Below are 20773 nucleotides of genomic sequence, written 5' to 3'. Positions count from 1 at the left end.
CCCTGATGGAAAGCAGAAGACTTTCTCAAAGTATGCTTTAAATATGGCCTGTGTTAGAATAAACCGTACAACTATAAGATGTTGATTCTTTTTTATGCAGCAGATTTTTAAATTATGGAAAGCAGAGTTATTTTACACAAGTAAATGACTGGTGCATTAGGGGGACTTTGGTGCTGAAGTGCAGAGGCAGCAGGGCACTGAGGCAGATGTGAGCCCTTCCTGAGCCTGGATGCCCCTGGAGCCCCTGGATGCTGCACAGGGACTGGCAGACCCATGGAAGTGTGTTACACAGCCTGCTTGAGTAAATGCTTCACATGTGATTTGCTCTGTTTAATTTTTTTAGGTAAATTACAAGATTTGAGGAAATTAGTTGGCACTAATTAAACTGCAATTTCTACATTCTAGTGAAACACTGATAGCCATTAAGGGACATTTTTTACTGTGGAGTGCCATGATCTGTAGAATCCTACTTTCAGGAGTCAACAGTCTCCAACTGATGCATTATTCCCAGGGAATTTTTTCAAAGACAAATGGTAGGGGAAATATTTTCACTTCTGCCAGGTTGCTATAGTATATTCTGTAAAGCAGGACAATTATAAGAATTTTGGCCTGCCATTCAAATCATATTTTCTGATCCAGATTAAACAATCTACAACTTTCTAATGAACTGAGAGAAATTAGAAATTTGTCTTAGATATTTCTAATTTCTGAGAGAAATTAGAAACTAGAATTAGCATAAATGTGAGTAGGCAACTGTAGAGGCCCAAGAACTCAGAAAAAAAGGAACTAAAGAAGAACTGCATACATAAATTAGTACATATGCTGCATGCATTTTGTTTTTCATGGAACCATGACCTGTGTAATGTGGAACTTTGGAAACTACTGAAATTTTTACTTAGTTAAATAGAAATCATTAATTGTACACACTTAAGGGTACTATGACGTTTGTTCAAATGCATTATGGAATTGTGTAACAGAGACAAGCAGAAAAATTTGCAGTAATTACTCTCAGCTCTTTAATATATAGAAACAGCAAAGCTGAAATTACAGTCATCATTCAAGTACCAAACAACTTGGCCTCTAAAATTTTTGGAAAAGAAAGTAATCTTCTTCAGGAGCAAAACCATATCTCAAAGTCATCAGTTTCCTCTGTGAAAACACATTTATGGCAAAAGCCAAAAAGTTTCTCAGATCCTTCCAGAAGGAAAATCTATTTCTAGGAGGAACAAATTTAATGAAATTCCTAACATTTCTGAATTTTCTTCAAGACACCATCACTGAAGAAGCATTTTTACTCCTCTGGAAGCTACTGAAGAAATAATTTGTTAAAGCGCCCAACATTTCTTGAATTCATGTAGGTGGTTGAAGAATTATTGGAGAAAATGCAGAGTAAAATAGAACCTTACATTCAAATGAAGCACCACACAGACTAGGTGAAGTGAGGTGGAAAAGGACTTTGGACTACTTGCTATCAGAAGTTCAGTCTGTTTAGTCAAAATGAAATTAGAAGTGAACTAGCAATGACTCAATTCCTGATACAAAATAAAAGAAATGCTTTAGACCAGTGTTAATTGCCATTAAGTTTGCACTGAGATGAAAAACCTTTGAATGAGTTAAAAAACATTTAGAATGGAACAGAATCGGATGGGTTAGTATTCATTCTATGTAATGAATTAATGTTGAACTATACAGTGGTTTCATATCCCAGGTAGTTGGTGCAGGTGAAGTTAAGAAATTTTAGTTATCATGTTGTACTGTTAAAAAGCTTTTACCTTCAGACATTCTGATAAAGATATATTGGGAAACCTCTGAGGGAAAGATTTTCTTTCAACACAGTTATTGTACTATGAAACAGCACAACACTAATAAACATAACACAAGCAGATAAAACCATTGTAATGATGCATTTCTTTGAAACAAATAATAATGTTTATGGTTTTAGTAGTTCTGAGAGGAATAAACTTACTCTAAGGCACATTTTGGAGTCCAGAGGTTATATATTTTGATTTGCAAATAAATGCTCCCCTGATGTGCAGATCTATTTTAAAGCATGAATTAATGAGATTTTTTGTGTGAGCCTAACAGCTGATATTTTATAATGAAAATGAGTAGTCAGCAGCGTTTTCTGATTTTCCCTTAGCAATTTGAGATTTGTTAGATTTCTATTCATTTGATCTTTTGTTACTGAGTTTAAAAAAAGAAGAAAAATGCTGAGATTGCCTTTTCCAGTTTTTAACTGGAGTATTTGCTTATGTGTTCTCGAATTGGACATGAATGAAAAGAGTGGGCATGAGAGAAGTCCATCTTGCTGAACTGTCTTATTGCTGTAAGATTTTGTTTGGGGGGTTTTGGGATCATATGGGGGATGTTTTTTAGTTGAAATTATGTCCATAGCTTTAAAAATGAATGTAAAAGACGGAGGAAAGGAGGGAAGGAAAAATAAATTCAGGACCTTATGGTGAACAGGTGGGAGGCTTTTGGGGAAGGAGGTGTTAATAAAGTATGGATTCTTGTTCAATGACATTTTTGGAAGGAGGTGTTAATAAATGTATGGATTCTTGCTCAGTGATATTTTTGGAACTTTTTTCAGCTCCACTCCAGGCTCTAAATTTAGAAGTGGTTCCAGTTATTGGGAGAAACCAGGAGGTGAACCTGACAGCCATCATTCTGCCCAAGAACCCTAATTTGACAGTTTTCTACTGGTGGATAGGAAACAATCTTCAGGTACACAAATGGTTTTGATTATTTCAAGAGATTATTTCAATTTCTTTCCAATAAAGGTTGTCCCTTCCTTTCATTTTCTAAACTGTTTGCTTTGTGGGGAGGAAACAACAATTTCTTCTACTTCATTACCTGTGTGGGGAAAAAAAACTTCTAGAGGGGGATGGATTTGGGGTCAAAATTGGTGAATGATGAAACTTCGATTTATGCACTTCCAAGCTAATAACATGAGTGATGTAAATTGAAGTGCTGAACGAATATATATATATATATATATATATATATATATATATATATATAGTGTATGTGTGTATATATGTGTGTGTGTATATATATATATATATATGTTTGAGTTTTTTTCATTGTATAGATAAATATTTTCAATGAGTCTAAAATAACTGTTATATCAAAAATAAATGTGTTATCTTAAAGGATATCAAAACACTGAGAGCACTCGAAAAATTTAGTGTTATTCATTTGGGGATCAAAGTCTATATAAACATGACCTAGACCATTAAATATCCAAGTATTTCTATTGGGGAATATTTATTGTATAGCTGGGTTACTTTCTTTTAAGGTAATTTTTTTCAATAACAGATAAGTAAGACATTTTCTTTGTGAGACAGACTAAGTGTGACAGAAGAATGCTTCAAATAAGTGCAGTGAACTTTCTTCTTGTGAATGTGCTGTCTACCCTAATCCCAGCCTGTATCTGCTCATCATTGTTGAATTTGCTATTGCAAGAAGAGGCACTGCGGGTCGTGTGCAGGGTTTTGTAATTCTTAAGGATGTGGTAAGGAAATCTCAGCTCCACCTTAGAGGTCACTGTGGGCTGGTGCTCTAAGCTGACAGCATTAATCCTTTTGACCCTGACATACCCTACATTTTTTGAGGCAAATGAGCTGCTTCATATAATCTTGTAGAGGTTGTTGAGTCTCCCTCAGACTCCATTAATTTTAGTGGGATCTGACTGAAAACCTAATACTTGACTGATTACTCTAAAAGAAGTTTTCCTCATCTGGCTGCTATTCTGATTATATAGGATCCTTTTAGGGGATGAAAAATTCTATATTGAAAATTGTAATTGATCAATTTGATAAAATATTGAAAATTTTATATTTGATGTGGATTTTTTTGGTGATATTTTTAACAACAGTCTCTTCCATCACTGTTCTCATGGTTCTTGCTGAAGTTCTGTTTTCAATTGTTCTTTGTTTTTTTTAAAGCCACTGCTTACATTGGAGAGTTTTCTGGTGACAAAGTTTGCTGAGACAGGTGATGTCAGAGTTACAGTGCAAGTTTCCTGTGGGAGCTCTATGCTTCAGGACTCAAAAGTTGTCCATGTTTTCGGTGAGACATTAGTATTTTTGCTTGGTTTTGTTTCATATGTATGTTTATTGGACCTCTAAAACCAGCCCTACCACAAGTGAACCTATTATAGAATTAAATCTAATGCCAGATTTAATTGTTAAAATTAGAGGCATGAATAGTCATGAAATAACTCCACAAAGCTGATCAGTGGGATTCCATGGGAGGTTAACCTCAAACATTTTTTTTCCTTTACTTATTTTAAGTATTACTGTGGTTCCCAAATGCTATGTGTGTTTAAGTAGTATTTTGGCCTGTGACTAGAAAATTTCCCAGAATTTGTAAGTACAGTAGTCTAAATTCCTCTGGGGAAAAAAAAAAAAAAATGCTCTCAGCATTGAAAACCATGTCAAATAATTGCCTTTCATCACAATATATCACTGTTACCTTGATGTTTATCTGAGATTTTGGATCAAATGTAGCCCTGCTGTAATTATTAAATAACCCTTCAGCTCTTGTTCCATACTGTGTTCTGGTCTGGCTTTTTTGTGTTTTATAATGTGGTGACAAGGCAGAATATACTGTGGAAAATGCAGTGCTGGAAAATTATTTACGTTTGTATTCTTGCTGTCACATATGGGAATTGTGATAAGCATAAAAGCTTTTATTTTAATGCAGAGCTGAAAGCCTTCAGATATCATGCAACACAAGATGTGATACATCTCTATTGTCTGAAGAAGATTCAGTTATTTTTGCTTTTAGTATACTTACTAATTTGAAATAATGGCAAAACCTCCACTTATGCTAAATGAAGCTTTTATGAACCTTCTCCTTTTCAAAGATAAATGGATATAGTATTTAGGTTACTACTTATAAACGCATTAGTTTTTTAAGAAATCTTTAGAAGTATAACTGTCTTAGTGTGACTACTTCAATGGCTTCATCATTCCAGTGCTTCTTTTGCCAATCCTGATATCAGAAGCATGAACGTACTGGCCACCAGGAAAATAAAGAAACTTTTGAAAAAGAAGGCCATGTTAAAATAAAATTCTGTTGGAAGTATTGGCAGGAAGCAGGTTTGACTTGTGCATTCCAGAGGTTCCCTATCCCTGCTTTGCATTAAATTCCCTAGGTTTTCATCCAAGTGTCCTGTAGGGAGAAAGGGAAGATTTTAGAGACTACTTTCTGAGGATCATCCCATTTATAGTATTTCAGATATTTTAGACAGTATCCAGAGAAATATTGTGGGTGTACCTTTGTTTTATTTTTTCTTCAAAGAGGGAAGTAGTTAGACTTTGTCATATAATCTCTGTTCTTCTCATCTTATCTTAATTTATGGAGTAACATATTTATTTTATACAGAAAACAGAAATGTCTAATGGAAAAACCCCCACATGGTTATGATTCAGTGAGAACAAAATCCATTGGTACATTATCATTTCAAACAAAATAAACCAATGACTTCAATGCTCCCTTATTGAGCTAGGGAAAAATTAATGGGAACATTATGAGCCCAGAGCATGTAGGTAAATCTGCTTTGTTTCCTTTTCTTCCTCCTTTCTTTAGTCTTTGGGCACAATTTTGATGATGTTGATGAAAACACAGAAGGAAATTGAACGCCTGACAACAGAGAGCAGCAGGGATCCTAGATACTGCAGTGCTGCACAGCAAAAAATGCCAAATAGAGACTTCTACCTTTTAGTTCTGTCAAAGCCCTTTTGCAGTCTAGTTTACTTCTTGCTATTTCTTTTTGTTTTTCTAGATCATTTTCATGTTCTTCCTCTGAAGTTTACTAAGGACCTGGACATGTACAACCCCGACATACCGGAGTGGAGGGAAGACATTGGGCGGGTGGTGACGCGACTTCTTGCAAAGGTGCTCTTTCAGATTGATCGTAAAATGTTCCCTTGCCAATCGTAAAGCTTGAAGGTTAAGTTAATACCTTCTCATTTGGAAGGTTTCTTGAAATGGAGGCAGAGCAAAATAATAAAGTGAACCTCATGAGCCACATTTCATGCAAGTTTGAGCCTAGTGTCACTTTTAAGTGCAAGCTGTCGATGGTGATATTGTAACACAGACAGTTTAGGTCTAACACAGCTTAATTGGCAATTAATGCTAAATATTGCTCTCTGGGATTAGGGATAGACATATTAGCAAACACTGCTGACTCTAAAGCAGGAAGAGTTAAGTAGCTTAAATGTGATAGATTTAGCAGCTAAGCAATGTGTAATATAACAGACATTATCTTTGTGTAAAAACAAAACAGAAAGAAAGAATTTCCTATGCTTGATTTGTAACTTTGAAAATTATGTATAATATATAGGCACACAATTTGTTTTTCAGAACATGTTCACAAAAGAAATCTGGATTTAAAACATCTGAATCCTGTAGATTAAATCAAATACAAACTATGCAGTAATGCTGTGGGATTAGATCACCTCATAGAAAGTTTGGGCTTGAAACTTGGGGTCTTCAGGCAAACACCCTGCCAGGAACTGAGAGTGCACACACTGGCTTTCATGAGGGTAGTAGTATATGCAAGATACAGCTTGATATTATTTATAAAATATTTGAATTTTAAATCATTTTACTCTTCCTGGATTTGCAATCGTGCAAATCAGGTTCTAAACTTTTTAACTTTATAGAGTTTCCTGCTTTTTTATTTTTCTGAGATTCTTATCAAATTTCAAATTAATTCCTTACTTTTATCAATTTAAACTCATTCCATAATGAGTTCTACTACTGTCAGTCAAAAAATATTTTACTCCCCTATAACATACTCTTGCATTTTAGTAATTACTAAAACATTTGCCAGAGTATATGGACAATTTAATGGAGTTTCAGAATCTGTTTGGGGAAGGCCAAGGAAAGTGCCCAGGGTATGGTCACTAGAATTGTGTGGCTGCATTGTACAAACATGGAGAAATATGGGACTAAAAGTTAAATTTGCACAAAATATTTTACAAAGAGATGCACTTGACTTTCAGCAGGGAATGAAGGCATTCATTACAATTTCAGGAGCTGAATCTGAGTGTTCTTAGTCTCACATTGAAGGACTTCTCTGTGTCCATTAAGCACTTTCCTAAGCAACCTTCAAAAGCTAAAGTTAGCTGCAATGAATATGCACTTCTAAGTCTATGCTGTGTCTGAATGGCCCACAAAGGATCCTAAACCACTCAGGATTTTTTTTTTTTTGTATATTATCTCAAAAGCGCTCAGCCATTGCAGGGTTTTGATAATACCTGAAAGCCTCTTCATTTTGGTTCTTTTCTTGATGCCACTGAATTACTTTAATGTGATAACGACACTTAGGTCTTCCAATATTCAAAGAGCAACTCACATTTCAGTACATTTAAGTTTAGTTTTGTTCAGGTTTCAGCTTCTAGTGAAATCTCTTTAAATATTAAAGATTGGAACAATGAAGTCTAAAAGCCATATGTGGAGTTACTTATGTATTTTATATAAAACACGAAGTGTGTCTTTGTTCTCTTCACAGGAGACCAGTATACCTGAAGAAACACTCATGACAGTTGTGAAACCTGGTCTGCCCACAGCTGCTGACTTGCATGTGCTACTACCAGCAAATCAACCAAAAAAGAAGAGAAGCATAACAAGTGATAAGGTAACCAGACCAATGCACATCTGCCTAGGACAGTCTTCATCCTATTTTGAAATAAGTGGCTGTACTCTCATATGAAATTATGAGGTGATCCCTGCCTATGTAAAGATCTCACTCCCATCAGACAAGATACATGTGAATGCTACAGTGGCTGTGTCTGCTATGTTTGACAGTGTACAGACCAGCATAATCTACTTCTTTCTGATATTAGTGTATTTCTCAAGAATATTTAATATTGATCTATCTTTTAAACAGAAAAAGTAGTGATGCATGTCATTCTGTGAAGATCCAGTAGAGCAAAGTCCCTGCACTGTCTTCAGAAGGAAAGTAGATTTCAGGTCCAAACAAACCCAGAACCTTAGTCATTGACCCATAATGTAAAGAGCATTAAGGAAGTATTTTCTGCCCGTATAAGAAAATGACCTTTTCAATTGGTAAGAAGCAAATTTAGTGAACACAGGATTGAAAATCAGACATTAGTTTCTCCCTAGTTGTTTTCAAATCATATTTCCTCCATAGTAAAAGACTTCATGCTAGTTGAAAACCAGAAGACTGTTTGGCACTTACAATGTATTATATTTGTCCTTTTGCTGTGATAGAGAAGAAACATATCCCAGCTCTGTGCCTGTACCTTGCAGTTCATGTCCTGCCAGTTACAAAGAATCAGTGTAAAGTATCCTTAAATTTGAAGGGCATTTTACAGCTTTTTAAGACAAGGTCATGGTCTCCAAAAAGCAGAAGAGGTAGGTAAGGCAAAGCTCTTCATATTGACATAAACCAAATAGATTGTGTTAGGAGTTCATGAGATATACTTTGGAAGGTCCAAAGAAGTATGCTGAAGTTGTCCAAGTACTTGAACAGGTGTCTATCATTAAAATGTGTGTGTGCACAAAGTTTTCTACTTTTTTTGGCAGAAACCCTTACTGTTCTCCCATGTAATCACACTGAGAATTCCTGGAAGTCTGAATTCCTGATTATGTTGCAGGAAATAGTTAATTTTAGCAGGTTGTTTCTTTTTTAGAGACCTATTCATGAACTAAGCCTTCCAGCCAGGAGAATATTACAACTTCAAAATTATTTGAAATTTTACATTTCTTAAAGAAGCAAGGTGTAGCTTCTAAAGGAAATTCCTTATTCTGAGCCTGTGGGGAATGGACATGTTCAATAATTTAAGGAAACTAATGGTGATAGATTATTTTGGTTGTACAAACGTTTTACTTCAGTGCAAAGTGTTATGCATATTAGTTGCCTTTAAATCTCAATTTCTACATTAGTGCTGTGCTTCAAGGCAGTTTAGAGTATCAGTTAAAATCAATGCTGTCTCGAGGTTTTTCTTGTGTTTGTATATGAAACATCACGTGAGTTACTTTAAAGCATAAAGAGGAACAATCCCACACAGCAAATGATTTGGAAAAGCTTCCATTCAGCGGGGCTCTAGGGATGTCATGGTAGTGTAACAGGACACGGTTTTGTAATTGGCTCTCTAAGACCTTGCAAAGGTCTTCTGGAGCTAGAGGAGTACAGGAAGAGGAAAGTAATTGTATAATCTGGAGAATATGTGTACATTTATGACATTGTTAGGATGAACCAGGTCAGACCCATGGCTGGAGCAGGAATAAGGGAGACAGGAGCAATTACAGCAGTCTGCTGTGCTGTGATAATAAGTCAGGTACACCAGTCTCACATCTCAATACCGATTGTTTTGTAGAGTACAATGCTGTAGAGATGTAAAGCCAGTCCTCTTGTGACAGCAGCCTACATTTCTGGTTTTATATTATTGCTAATGGACATTGTTTTTGCCATTGATATGTGCATATAAATTTATCGTTTTAGACTTCAAAGGCAAAAATTTTGATAAAATGTGTTATATCAGAATCAACTGTGACTTGAGAAATATCCTGAAAATATACCCTATATAAATAAACTTAGAAGCCATAGCTTCTGGTAAGTCAAAAGGAAAATACTCATGTTGTCATATGTTTAAAGATTCTTTACATTCCCTTCTGTTACTGGAAGAGAATCTTGAAGATTTTTAATCATGAATCAGTGGAAAGATGTGCTTTGTCTCCTGCTCATGCCAGTTCTCTAAGTCAGTGTTGTGACACTTTAGTGAGGACTCAGCAATGCAGAATGATTTCTGCACATTTGAAGGAGGTGGTCCTGACACCTTTAACTTAGACATAGTTATAAAATGTCTTTTTTTAAAGAGAACCTCTTTGTTCTTGGTTGAAAACCTTTTCGATTTGGGAATGTTACATTATTTCAGAAAGATTAAAGGCAATAATTTCTTGCTCAGGCCGTGAACAGCTGCTTGCTGGATTTTTTATTGGTGCTTTACATGGAGAGTTGGGATGTGATACTGTTTATGAGGTTAGTCATGTAAAATATGAATCATTACTGATGAAAGTAGCCGTCAATAACAATGATGGTAAGTAAGCTGTCAGTGCAGTAGGAGGAGCCCTTTGGAATATTCTGAAATTTTATTCCACTCTGATAAAGCCCTTTTTGTTTCAAATACATGCAGGGAGAAATAAAAGCTGACTGTGATTTAACCTGCTTTCAAGAACAGAGAAATTTCAAAAGTATTCCATTCTAATTATTGACTCCAAAGAAGACTTGGTTGCTTAATTTATGCACATCTACTGCATGTCTAATGTCAGGTGGGATGAGTCCAGTTGAAAGAGTCAATTAAAATGTAATTAAACTATGATTTGGAAGGCAGGGGCTCTGAGGATGATTTTGATCCAGACAAACTACTTCACAAAAATTCCCAGTGAGTTGCTTTGGCAAAAAGGGAAAGTCGGAACCCAAGACGTAGGAGTGGGTAAGAGTTTGAATAGTATCATTTTTTTCATTCTTTTACATTCTTATAATGCAGGAGTCATTGTGTTCACATGTTCAAATATTGTCATTGTAAAGGACATAGGAAAAGAAGATGGAAAATTCAAATGCTGATATATGAACCTTAAGAAGTCTAGAAATGAGCTCAATAAATACCTTGGGGCAGAAAAAAAAACCAACCCACAAGCACTGAAAAAAACATCCATCTATCAGTGAAATAAATAAGCCAGAACCTTTAGCTGGATGCACATGAGATTTAAATTTTTGACCTGAACACATGTTGTTCATATAGATTTGGATACAAATCCAGCAGTGGGGAATTAAATAACAAACAAGTCTTAATTACTTAAGCAAAAGCCACACCAAATGCTAGGTTCCTTATGAACCTGATGGGAAAACATGAGGAATCAAAAGTTATGGAGCTCAGAAATTTCATTTACTGTCTGTAAGTCAGACTAACCTAAAGTAGTCGTCTCTGGCACTATACACCATGAACTCATGAATGGACCTGGATTTATACAAAGAAACTTTATACATTGATAGCAGCATCACTTTAACGCCTCCTAATCCTAAGGAGGCTCCTAACTCCTAAGTGGAGTTGTCATATCCATTTTCTTTTCAGGCTTTGGGCAGCAAGATAAATACTTAGGAGCTGTCTGCTGTAATTGTCTTGTGAAATAACTGAAGCCATGCTCACTTCACCCTTACGTTGAGTCATTCCCCCTTAAAAAAAAATTTAATAAAGTCAGTGGAATAGCTTCAGAAGTTAGATATTCCTCAAAAAGAATGATGATATTTGAACTTTTGTATAGTGTCTGTCCATAATATGAGAGGGACTACAGGGATTTTTATCCATTATACTTCAAAAGCTTGTCAAAGATGAGAACCATAATTGATAATATCGTAGAAGGAGTTACTTGTGAAGGTTTCATGGATATAAAGTAGATTTCTAATTTGGCATCCTCTGGGAAGTCGTGTCCCAAATTATAAAGCATAGAGTATAAAACTAGCTTTGATCTTTTAGAAAATTGACCATGTTGAAGACACAAGCAAGTAGAAAGTATAATTCAGACAATTTGTCATCTGGGGTTAGGATGTGAGGGTATATTTTATGGTTCTGCTCCATAAGAGTATGAGAGACCATATTTCACTATGCTTTATTCACTGGAGGAAAATGAGAGGAATACTGATTTTTTTTTTCCACATGGATGAATGTATATATTTCTATGGAGTATTGTTAAGAATTAGCTATAAACGGAATTTATTCCATTATAGGTAAGGCGGTAAGGTAAATTATGACATGCAGTTCATGATTAAATAGTAGTTAATTTTCATGGCAAGAAATCTAAATGATATCACAGGTTTTCTTCTGATAGGTTAGAATAATGGGGGCTTTTTAATATGGATTATGCATTGTGTGAGTTATGACCCAGGTAAACCCAATAGTGTGTGCAAATTGCTTGCTGTCTGTCTCATACTGGGTAAATGTAAAAACTTGGGTAATCAAAAAGAAAGATTTGGCTATAAAATGGTGTCATTTTCAGCTTTTACGTCTTATGGAGTTTTGCTTGATTTTTAAATATTGAATTTCTTTTAGATTTCAGCTCATCACTGACAAGTGCTTTCACCATTTAAAGAACCAGAGGTTTTCCTTTTTAAAACATTGTGTCTCAAAGTGGAACAGAGCATAAGACATCTGACATTCTCTCTGTTGTATTTTCAGAGAATAGCAGCTATAAAGCAGGCCCTGAATGCACACAACATCAGTTTCTTCCTGAGGGGAGGATACTGGGTCTTAGTGACTTTAGCTGACTCCAGTTCAGGTAAATATATAACAAAAACTATCAATAGACCAACTTTCAGATGCCTATTCAAGTTCTACTAATTTAAGGAGAAAATCTTGATATCAATATGTATGTGTACATATAACACATATGTATATGTTTACTTAGTACTTGTTACATATAAATAAACACATATGCATATATTATTGTATCTGTTTATGTAGGTACATACATGTATATATGTATACATATGTCATTATTAACAATCACAACCAAACAATTTTTTTTTGATGTTTCCATTTTTTCACACCTCGTGATATGTATCACATGCTTCTTGCTTTTTCTGTGTAACCACAACATAAATTAAATACCTCCATTGTACAAAATAGTGCTCTGAAGGAAGAGCCAACCAGGCTTCAAAAGCTCAGCTGGTGATCTAAAAGCACTTTAGGTTGCACTGGCTGCTAAAGAAATCAGAACTGCTTTGCCCTGTGTCGGCCATTAACTCTGCTGCTGTGATTAGATGTGTCTAACACAAGCCTTGCTGCATCTCTGCCATGTGTCTCTGAGCTTCTGATCAACTAATGAGAAGGTTGCTGTAGGGTCTCCACATTGCTAATCCTGTCCTGGGATAAGTAAAGTGTTTTTCTCTGTTTAAAACAGAGGGCAGGAGCAGGGGGAGTTGTGGGCAATTCCTGCCTCCCTGGATTCATTGATGGTTGAAGAAAGTATGTGTGTATTTTAAACAGAGAGATGTTAAAATGATGTTTTAACCAGAAAGTCCAGCTTTGACTTGAATATTTTATGAGAATATTTTGTAACTTTTGTTTGTGTTTGTTTGTTGTTCAGAGACTTAGTTTCTCCATCTCTGAAATTAATACAGCCCTGCTTTTACAAAGCATGTATTTAGGGGGTGTGATCATTTACTATGATAACTTTATAGTCCCTGAAAAAAAGCCCAAACAACCACTGAGTATGCAAATAATTAAATCTTCTGGATCTTGGATTGTGCTGTTTGTTGCTTTCTACTTTTTTAAATGGTTCCGCTGTCCTTCAGTAACAAGTCACCAACTAATTCTGTGGTTTTGCCTTTCTGAAGAAGCCACATGGAGTGAAAAGAAGAGGTTGCAAAAACAACAACCAATGTTTTTGACCTGACAATTAAATAGAAAAGAATGCTCAAGAATGTGAATGATGTGGAAGGGAACATGGAAAAATGTTCTTTTATTCTGTATTTCAGACTCTCAGAGGATTGGAGGAGGCAGTGGCTACTGGGCTATTGTGGTTCTCTTTGTTATTTGTCTAGTTGCAGTCGGGGCTTTCATCCTCTACAAATTCAAAAGGCAAGTAAAGCTTAATCAATAGATGCATTTTATTAATTAGATTTATCCATGGATTAGCAAGACAGAGTTTGTTATTTATAAAGAAGATTTCTTGAAGAATTGCAAGAAGTGCACCACTTTGAAAGTCATATTTTTCTGAACTTTTCAGACATCAAGGTACTGCACTGATGCTTGTTTTACTTGCTGTGTTCCCAGATAAATATCAACAATATGGGAACCATGGAGAGTTTGTTCAGTTTGTCTAAATAATACCATCAAGAATCCGAGTTGGATGAAAATATTATTCCTGATTAATTCCCTTCTCATTACTCCTAACAGTTATAAATAAGCTAAAACTATCGGAATTTAGGGATAAAACTAGGGAGTGCATCTGCAATGCTGATTTGCTTAAAAAAGTGATTTTATCGAAGCATGGAATGCTCTGGGGCTTCTCTTTGCGCACATTACATTTTAATTGCTGAGGCAATGCCATGGAGAATGACTGACAGAAAGAAATTAGCATTAGCTTGGCACTAGAGTGTGTGGAGGGAAGAAATGTTTCTGCAAGCAGTCCTTGTGTGGAGCATATTCTCAAAAATGAGCAAGGCCAGCCTTGGGCAGTCCGGTATCTCTTTAGTATGCGATTGGTTTTAATCCAAGCTGCTGTGCAATTTAAATCTTTTGTTCTTGTTCATGGGGCAGTGTTGCCATTGTCTATCCTACTGGTATTTCTTTATTTCTGGGGCATTCAGAAGCTGTTGGTTTTGAGCATAATGGAAGCTAACCTTCATCATCATCATCATCATCATCATCATCATCATCATCATCATCATCATCATCATCATCATCATCATCATCTTCTATTGTCCCTCCTCAGTGAGGATTCATACTGATTTGCCTCATTTTTTAAGGGGTGATTTTTATTTAAAATAAATATATGTTTATAGAACTAGAAGGAGCATTAAGTTTGTGACAGTGGTAAATTAAGCTAGCATTAAGTATGAGATTGTTTAGCAAAAATATTTTTATGTCAATAGAGAAAAACCCCTTTTTCTTCAAGAACCTAAGTGTTTTAGAGTTCATAGTGACTGATTGCTTTAAAGGATAAAGCACAGAATACTGTATCAGACTGTCTACAATGGAATAAAAATCCATTTTGCTCTTTTAGGTGCCTGAAGCAAGGAAAAAACATAAAAATGGTTGATGTGATGTAATTATATTATTTCAATAGCAATACAATGGAGGATTTTCTGTTTGTGTTTCGATCATAAAACTTCCTTGTGATATCTTTTAAAGGCTTTCTGATTTATATCTTCTATTAGCTCTTAAATGAGAGCAATTAAATAACAGTCAGAATTACGGCATGGTAGAAGAAGTATAAAATATTCAAGAAAGGAATAGAAACATATTCTTCCTTGAGTTACTTCTGAAATGCCCAGTGAACTATTGCTTTATAAGTAGAGCTTTTATTAAGGAGGAAAATACAGTACAATTTCCAAATTGTGAGCTTTAATGTCTCTCGCACTTCTGTATATAATCCGTGAAAATCATTTGCATTTACATTTGGGGTTGGGGGTTATTTAGATGCAAGTGAGGACTATTGTGAGATATATTCAAAAGTTTGCAAGTAGCCTAAAAACTGCTGTTGGCATTGATGAATGACCATGCAGTATTGTTCAATTTTAGTCTGTATCTTATCTGTTTCTGAGATATTTGAAAGAATCCTTTTTAAATATTACTGCTAGGCTTTTCAAAATTGACAATTTTTTTGCTGCATCCTTCATTTTGCAATTTCTTCCTCAAAGAATATTGATCACCTAATCAGTGCTATGTTTCAAAAATCATATGAATGATTTTTGAACGCTTTTTCCTCATGGGTTCCCTATGAACTCCTGTCCCACCCAAATATTTAATCCTTTTTAAAAAATCTTTCCTGTGTTTATGGAGATGGTTGGTGCACTGCTGGATCCCCATGGAGTATTTATTGGAAGTACAGTCCCTTTAAAGTCAGTACAGTGAGTACATAGTTTACAAACTGGCCCACAGGGACTGAGGCTATGAAAAGAGTGCCCTTTATAGATATAGAAGTTACAAGTTATAATAGATAAAGGAGACTTTTCGCTATTATATGTTTGGGTATTAAAAATTAATTTGCTGAAAGAATGCCATAGGCAATAAAATGTTCAATTTAGGTGATAATTTCAGAATTACTGTGGCCTACAGTAACTCAGATAGCTTGGGTAAATAAAAATATTATTTAATTCCACAGAGAATTTACAGATATGTAAAATGTTGAAAGGATAATACTGTCCATAATTATGATATATGATTTACAAACCTAAGGAGGAGATGGAAGACATATGGTAGTGCCTTCCCTTCATTCATGTAGATTAATAGAAGGGTTAAAACTCTTTTTAACTCTTTTTTCCCTACCTCAGTGAAATATTTTTTTCATCCTAGTTTTATCACTACAGTGCTTGCATCTACAGGACCTGCAGCTAGCATTGGAGCACATGCAAAGCAGGTGGTTTGCTCGAGATTGCATGAGCATGTCTTGGCCTGCTTTCTCTCTTTCTCTTTGCTGGCTCAAAGTTAAGTATGATACCTGCAAAGATGCAAAATGGAAAAACTGTCTTGCAAAATAAGATAATAACTGGATTGGCAGGGAGGTTACAGCTTCATACACAAAAGCACGTCATCTATTTGCAATGACAGAATTGAAGACTTGTGATGAAAAAAGGAGAGAAAATACACTTTTGTGTAGACCTACGGCTTTAATAGAAAATGGCAAAACACGCCCAAACTACCCCAAGGTTTCTGAGTGCTGAAACATCTTGTCCCCAAGCACGATCTCCTGCCCAGATTTTTCCTGAAGTCTATAATTTTATGATCTGCTGGAAAAACAGAGGTGTTGTGGCTGTCTGTTCTAATATACCCTAATTCCAAATACTTAAGCACTGACTAGGAAGACTGCTGCCCTCTGTTTTTACATGCTGTAAAATTGCAAGTGTTTGTCATTTCATGTCCCCATTCCTGAAATTCATGTACCCCTCACTTTATCTGATGGTTTATTTGTGCATCCCACCACTTCCTGAAAAACTGGTGCTGGAGTCCCCAGAGCTCATGAAGTGACTCCTGGCAATCCCAAGAGTGGTTCATTGTTTTAAACAAAGGGGGAAAAAATGAAGAAGCCAAAATATTTTGAGAAAACACAGAGGTTTGATCCTTTGTGATCAGAACAGATAAAGACTTCAGATTAGGGCAATTTTTACTGCGTATATGGCAAATAAATTTTAAATGATAAATGTGACGGGTTTTTAAAAACTAATTGCAATGATGTTCAGCAAATGAGCTGTTTGGTTTATCTGAGCTTTTGGTTTAGATAGTTTAGGGGAGGAATTTTGAGCATGGCAACAAGGAGCAAGGGGGTCATTCCTTGCAGGTGAACCAACCATGGCTGTGCCGGAGGAGCAGCACTGTCAGCAGGTTTGGGTGGTGGGCAAGCCATGAGTGAAGTGCCTTTGTCCTGCTCTGCTCTGCTCTGCTCTGCTCTCCTGACTATGGAAAGCACCACAGAGCAGGTGCCTCAAGCAAACAACATGTTTGAGGCTCGATACTCACTAGTATGCTCCAGTTGTTCCAGCATCCAGGTAAAATGGACTACAGCTGCTTCTTTTGACCACAACAATATGAAGCAGCTGGAAAATAATTTTGAAAAATCCAAGGCTATTTCTTAATGGAGATCTGGGATCTGCATATATTTTTCTTATACCATGCCATCTTTACTAGATTTGGTTCAGTAAAAACACATTTCTTCCATTCCCTTTGAAACAATGTTTGTATTTTATTGTGGTTTTCAAGCTGCCATCCAGAAAAGATTTCTTCATCCTCTCAGAAGAAGCTTTATGGTGTGGGATCCTGGGCAACAGTATAGAGAAGGGAAATAGCACTGTTTGAACCAGGCGAAGTGGAGGAAAGGAAAATTATATTTTAGCCACATCAAAGCTGCCATGTAATCATCATGCTACTAGCAGAAGATCTGAAATCATCATTTCCTATTTTTCATTTTTGTATAATACTAGGATATTAGAGTAGCCAAACCAGAGCACATAGCTGGCTTTTGTGCTTATGTATTTTACCTGGTTAATTGCAGCAAATTCAATTCTCTGAAAGAGTATGAAAATCTTCACCTTTTAATTTGTATGCAAACTATTACTGCAAACTACTTTACTACTTAAAGCTGCATGCATTGTTTTCACAAATCACCATGAATCGTCTTCACCCAGATTTATACCATTTTGTGTGTATTCCTTTTTTGCCTGCTACTATCAAGTACCAATTTTGGTAAATGAATCCCCTCTTGGGTAATTTCCACAATCTGGAGCAGAACTGTGTTATCTTTCTGCCTCATTGACTTACTATCTCATTTTCAGTCTCTGAAGAAAAGCTATCTTTTTTTTCCCCACCTTGCTTATACTACTTTTATGTTCCATGAGAGCAAGCTTAGTCCCAATCCATGCCTTTTAGTGATAAAAAAAAACAGGCACTAATTTAATGTTTCATAATATTTTGTAAAAACATCCTCAGAAATCAAAGTAATAGCATGCAGAAAAGATTTCAGAAATGAAAGAGGCAAGTATATCAGGAGTGCCTTAGAGCACAAAGAAGTCAGTCATCTGAACATTTATCCAAACATAATAAAGTCAACACCACAATAAAGTATTCTGTTTAATGGATTATTATTGTTGTTATTTTTATTTAAGTTCCAAGAGAATTCTACATTATTCCATATTCTTTTCCATGTGGATATGTTCATATTTTTTTATACTAAACCGAATTTTAATCAAGCCTCTGGAAAATAAATGAAGTTTCATAAAGGCAAATGAATGTTTTTTTCCACAAAGAAGGAATTGAAAGCCAAATAAACTAGAGCTTAAATGAGTAGGAATCAATATCGCATCCCCCTCCTGCTGTTCCTTCCTGCTGAACATTTTTAAGTGCTAACAGTTTGGGGTATGAATTGATTAGAATTTGTGAATAAAGGAAGGAAAACAAACTACTTCCTGGAATATCTTCTAAAAGGGATGACCTTTTGTGGGACTTGGAGAACTTGGTGAAAATCATGTGCTGTGATGTTCTTTAATAGTGGTGTGCAGAATTACATCTCTAGCTCATATTTTTATGGTCCTCAAGGCAGGCAAAATATTTCTTCTTTTTCACGATTGAAATAAAATACTACAGGAAAAACAAAAGGAACTAAAAATGTAAACCATGGAGTGCTGCTCTGCAGAGGTAATTGTCTCCAGTGATGGATGTGAAGCACATGCATTTTGCAGATGAGTTAAGCCCCCAAAGAACCTATTGCATAATCTTCTCTTCTTGTCTGTTCTTCTAAATGTGCTTTCAATTTTCATATTGCTGATACAAATCTCTTGGGTCAAATTTCGTGTCTTGTCATGTTTTCACAGTAGTCTTTTATGTAGACCCAAGAATTTCAACTCTGCCTGCTTCAAACAGTTACATTGGACTCAAAATTAACTACAACTTGAAGAAGAGCAAAGCACATCAGGGTACACTAGTTTTACTCTGTGTAAGTAGGGGTGGCAGCCTCCTTCCTTCATGTTAGTGCAGCAAGAACCAAAATTGCCAGAATCAGGCCCATCTTTAGTGAGGCTCCAGTATCCATATCCTATTTCATCCCACAGTGTGGCTGTCCCTTGTAAACAGAATCCGGCACATGTGTTAAAAATGCCTCTTGGAAAGGCTTGAACTATCATTTTCTTCAGGTGGTTGAGTGTGTTCCTTGTAAACCTGAACCACTATGAAACACAGAGACATCTCTGTAGTGTATAAAAGGTCTAATGCCTACAGTATATGTCTTCTCGAGGCCTGTGATATTCTCCTTCCTCCAATCCATTCAATGTCAGTCTTTTCCATGCAAGTGCGAGAAGCAAAGGAAAGTGTGGAAGTGTTGAGTACCTCAGCTTTTTACCTTCCACAAAGGATCTGTACTTAGAAGAATTTAGCAGGATAAGGCAAGGGAGAAACAACAGTTCACACTTTTTTTTTTCTCCTTTAATTCTTAAACCACAAGGAAATGGTCTTAACAACAATATGTTTAATGGTTATTTGTGAATCTGAGAGGTTTCTTCATTCTTCCTGAATATGTTGACTAGTATGTGTGCTCTCATGGTTATTTCTAACTAATAAGTCATGCAGGAGCCGTGAGTTGAGGCCTCAGGATTTACATCAAAGGACACACTTTGTTAACCTGATTTCATAAGTAGTCACACTAGCAGCTCTTCTCCCTTTTCTTAACTCCAAAGGTCTGATGTGCCATATGGGTTCGAGATGTTTAACATTTTTGTTATGTCAAAATTGTTTTGATAATGCCATTGATGCTTCTCCAATCTGTCAGAAATAGTTCAGAGAAGGTTACTATAATTATTATAGAAACATATGTGCTAATTCTGCAGATGTGTAACAGAGACATTCTTCTGGGTTTTGTCTCCCTTAGGCTTTTGATGGTGGACTGAAAGTGAGCAGTTTGACAGGTTCGACGCAGGTCTGATTGAGAGAATAGTTCTCCACATGACCAGTTTCATTACCAGACACATTAAAAACAATCTGGAGTTACTGGCCCTAGAGGAAAAAAATCAAAATTAATTACCTAATGTATTTGTTTTGGTTATGAGGGATGTCCTTCCCTCTTGCAAAATGGCTTTTTTTATCCATATAATGAAAGGGGAGTGATGCAGGGCTTGGCTTTATGTGTATGTTTTTTGTTGGAGGAGCCCTCAAACCTGTTGAAGTGATCATAATAGCACAGCATTGTGTCATCAGACCTTCTTTCCATCCTTGTTCTTTTCCTTTTGGTTTTGTACTGCTTACAAATAGTGGGATAAAATACCTAATTTTTTTTTATTTAGAGATATAATTGTGTGTGGGGGGGGTATACACATACCTTTACAGATATGTGTGTTTGTGTAGATATATAGGACTCAATTTATCTTTTGGATAGCTCAGATTAAAGGAAGGAGATTATCTTAAATCATCTCTAATTTTTTAGTAAATTCAATTTATTTTCATTACTTTGATGCAATGGAAGTTGTTTTTCAGAATAGCTTATTGTAGTAACTTTATTTATCTCAAACTAAAATGGTGCCCCTTGCTAAAGA

At 35.8% G+C, this 20773-nt stretch overlaps 1 protein-coding gene across 9 annotated transcripts in view; it reads left to right on the top strand.

Moving 5' to 3' along the window:
- The window catches only part of SORCS2 (sortilin related VPS10 domain containing receptor 2), a 533588-nt gene that overhangs the window by 498254 nt on the left and 14561 nt on the right, over positions 1 to 20773 (top strand). For all 9 annotated transcript variants that reach the window (XM_030270687.4, XM_030270686.4, XM_030270685.4 and 6 more), the window contains exons 20-25: positions 2591 to 2724; positions 3948 to 4071; positions 5792 to 5904; positions 7526 to 7651; positions 12213 to 12312; positions 13514 to 13616. In XM_030270687.4, the coding sequence (XP_030126547.4) occupies positions 2591 to 2724; positions 3948 to 4071; positions 5792 to 5904; positions 7526 to 7651; positions 12213 to 12312; positions 13514 to 13616 (700 nt within the window). The remainder of the gene's footprint in view (positions 1 to 2590; positions 2725 to 3947; positions 4072 to 5791; positions 5905 to 7525; positions 7652 to 12212; positions 12313 to 13513; positions 13617 to 20773) is intronic.

The sequence above is a fragment of the Taeniopygia guttata genome, chromosome 4 (genome assembly GCF_048771995.1).
Source record: "Taeniopygia guttata chromosome 4, bTaeGut7.mat, whole genome shotgun sequence".
Lineage (NCBI taxonomy): Eukaryota > Metazoa > Chordata > Aves > Passeriformes > Estrildidae > Taeniopygia > Taeniopygia guttata.
This window is presented reverse-complemented; position numbering and strand designations above follow the sequence as displayed.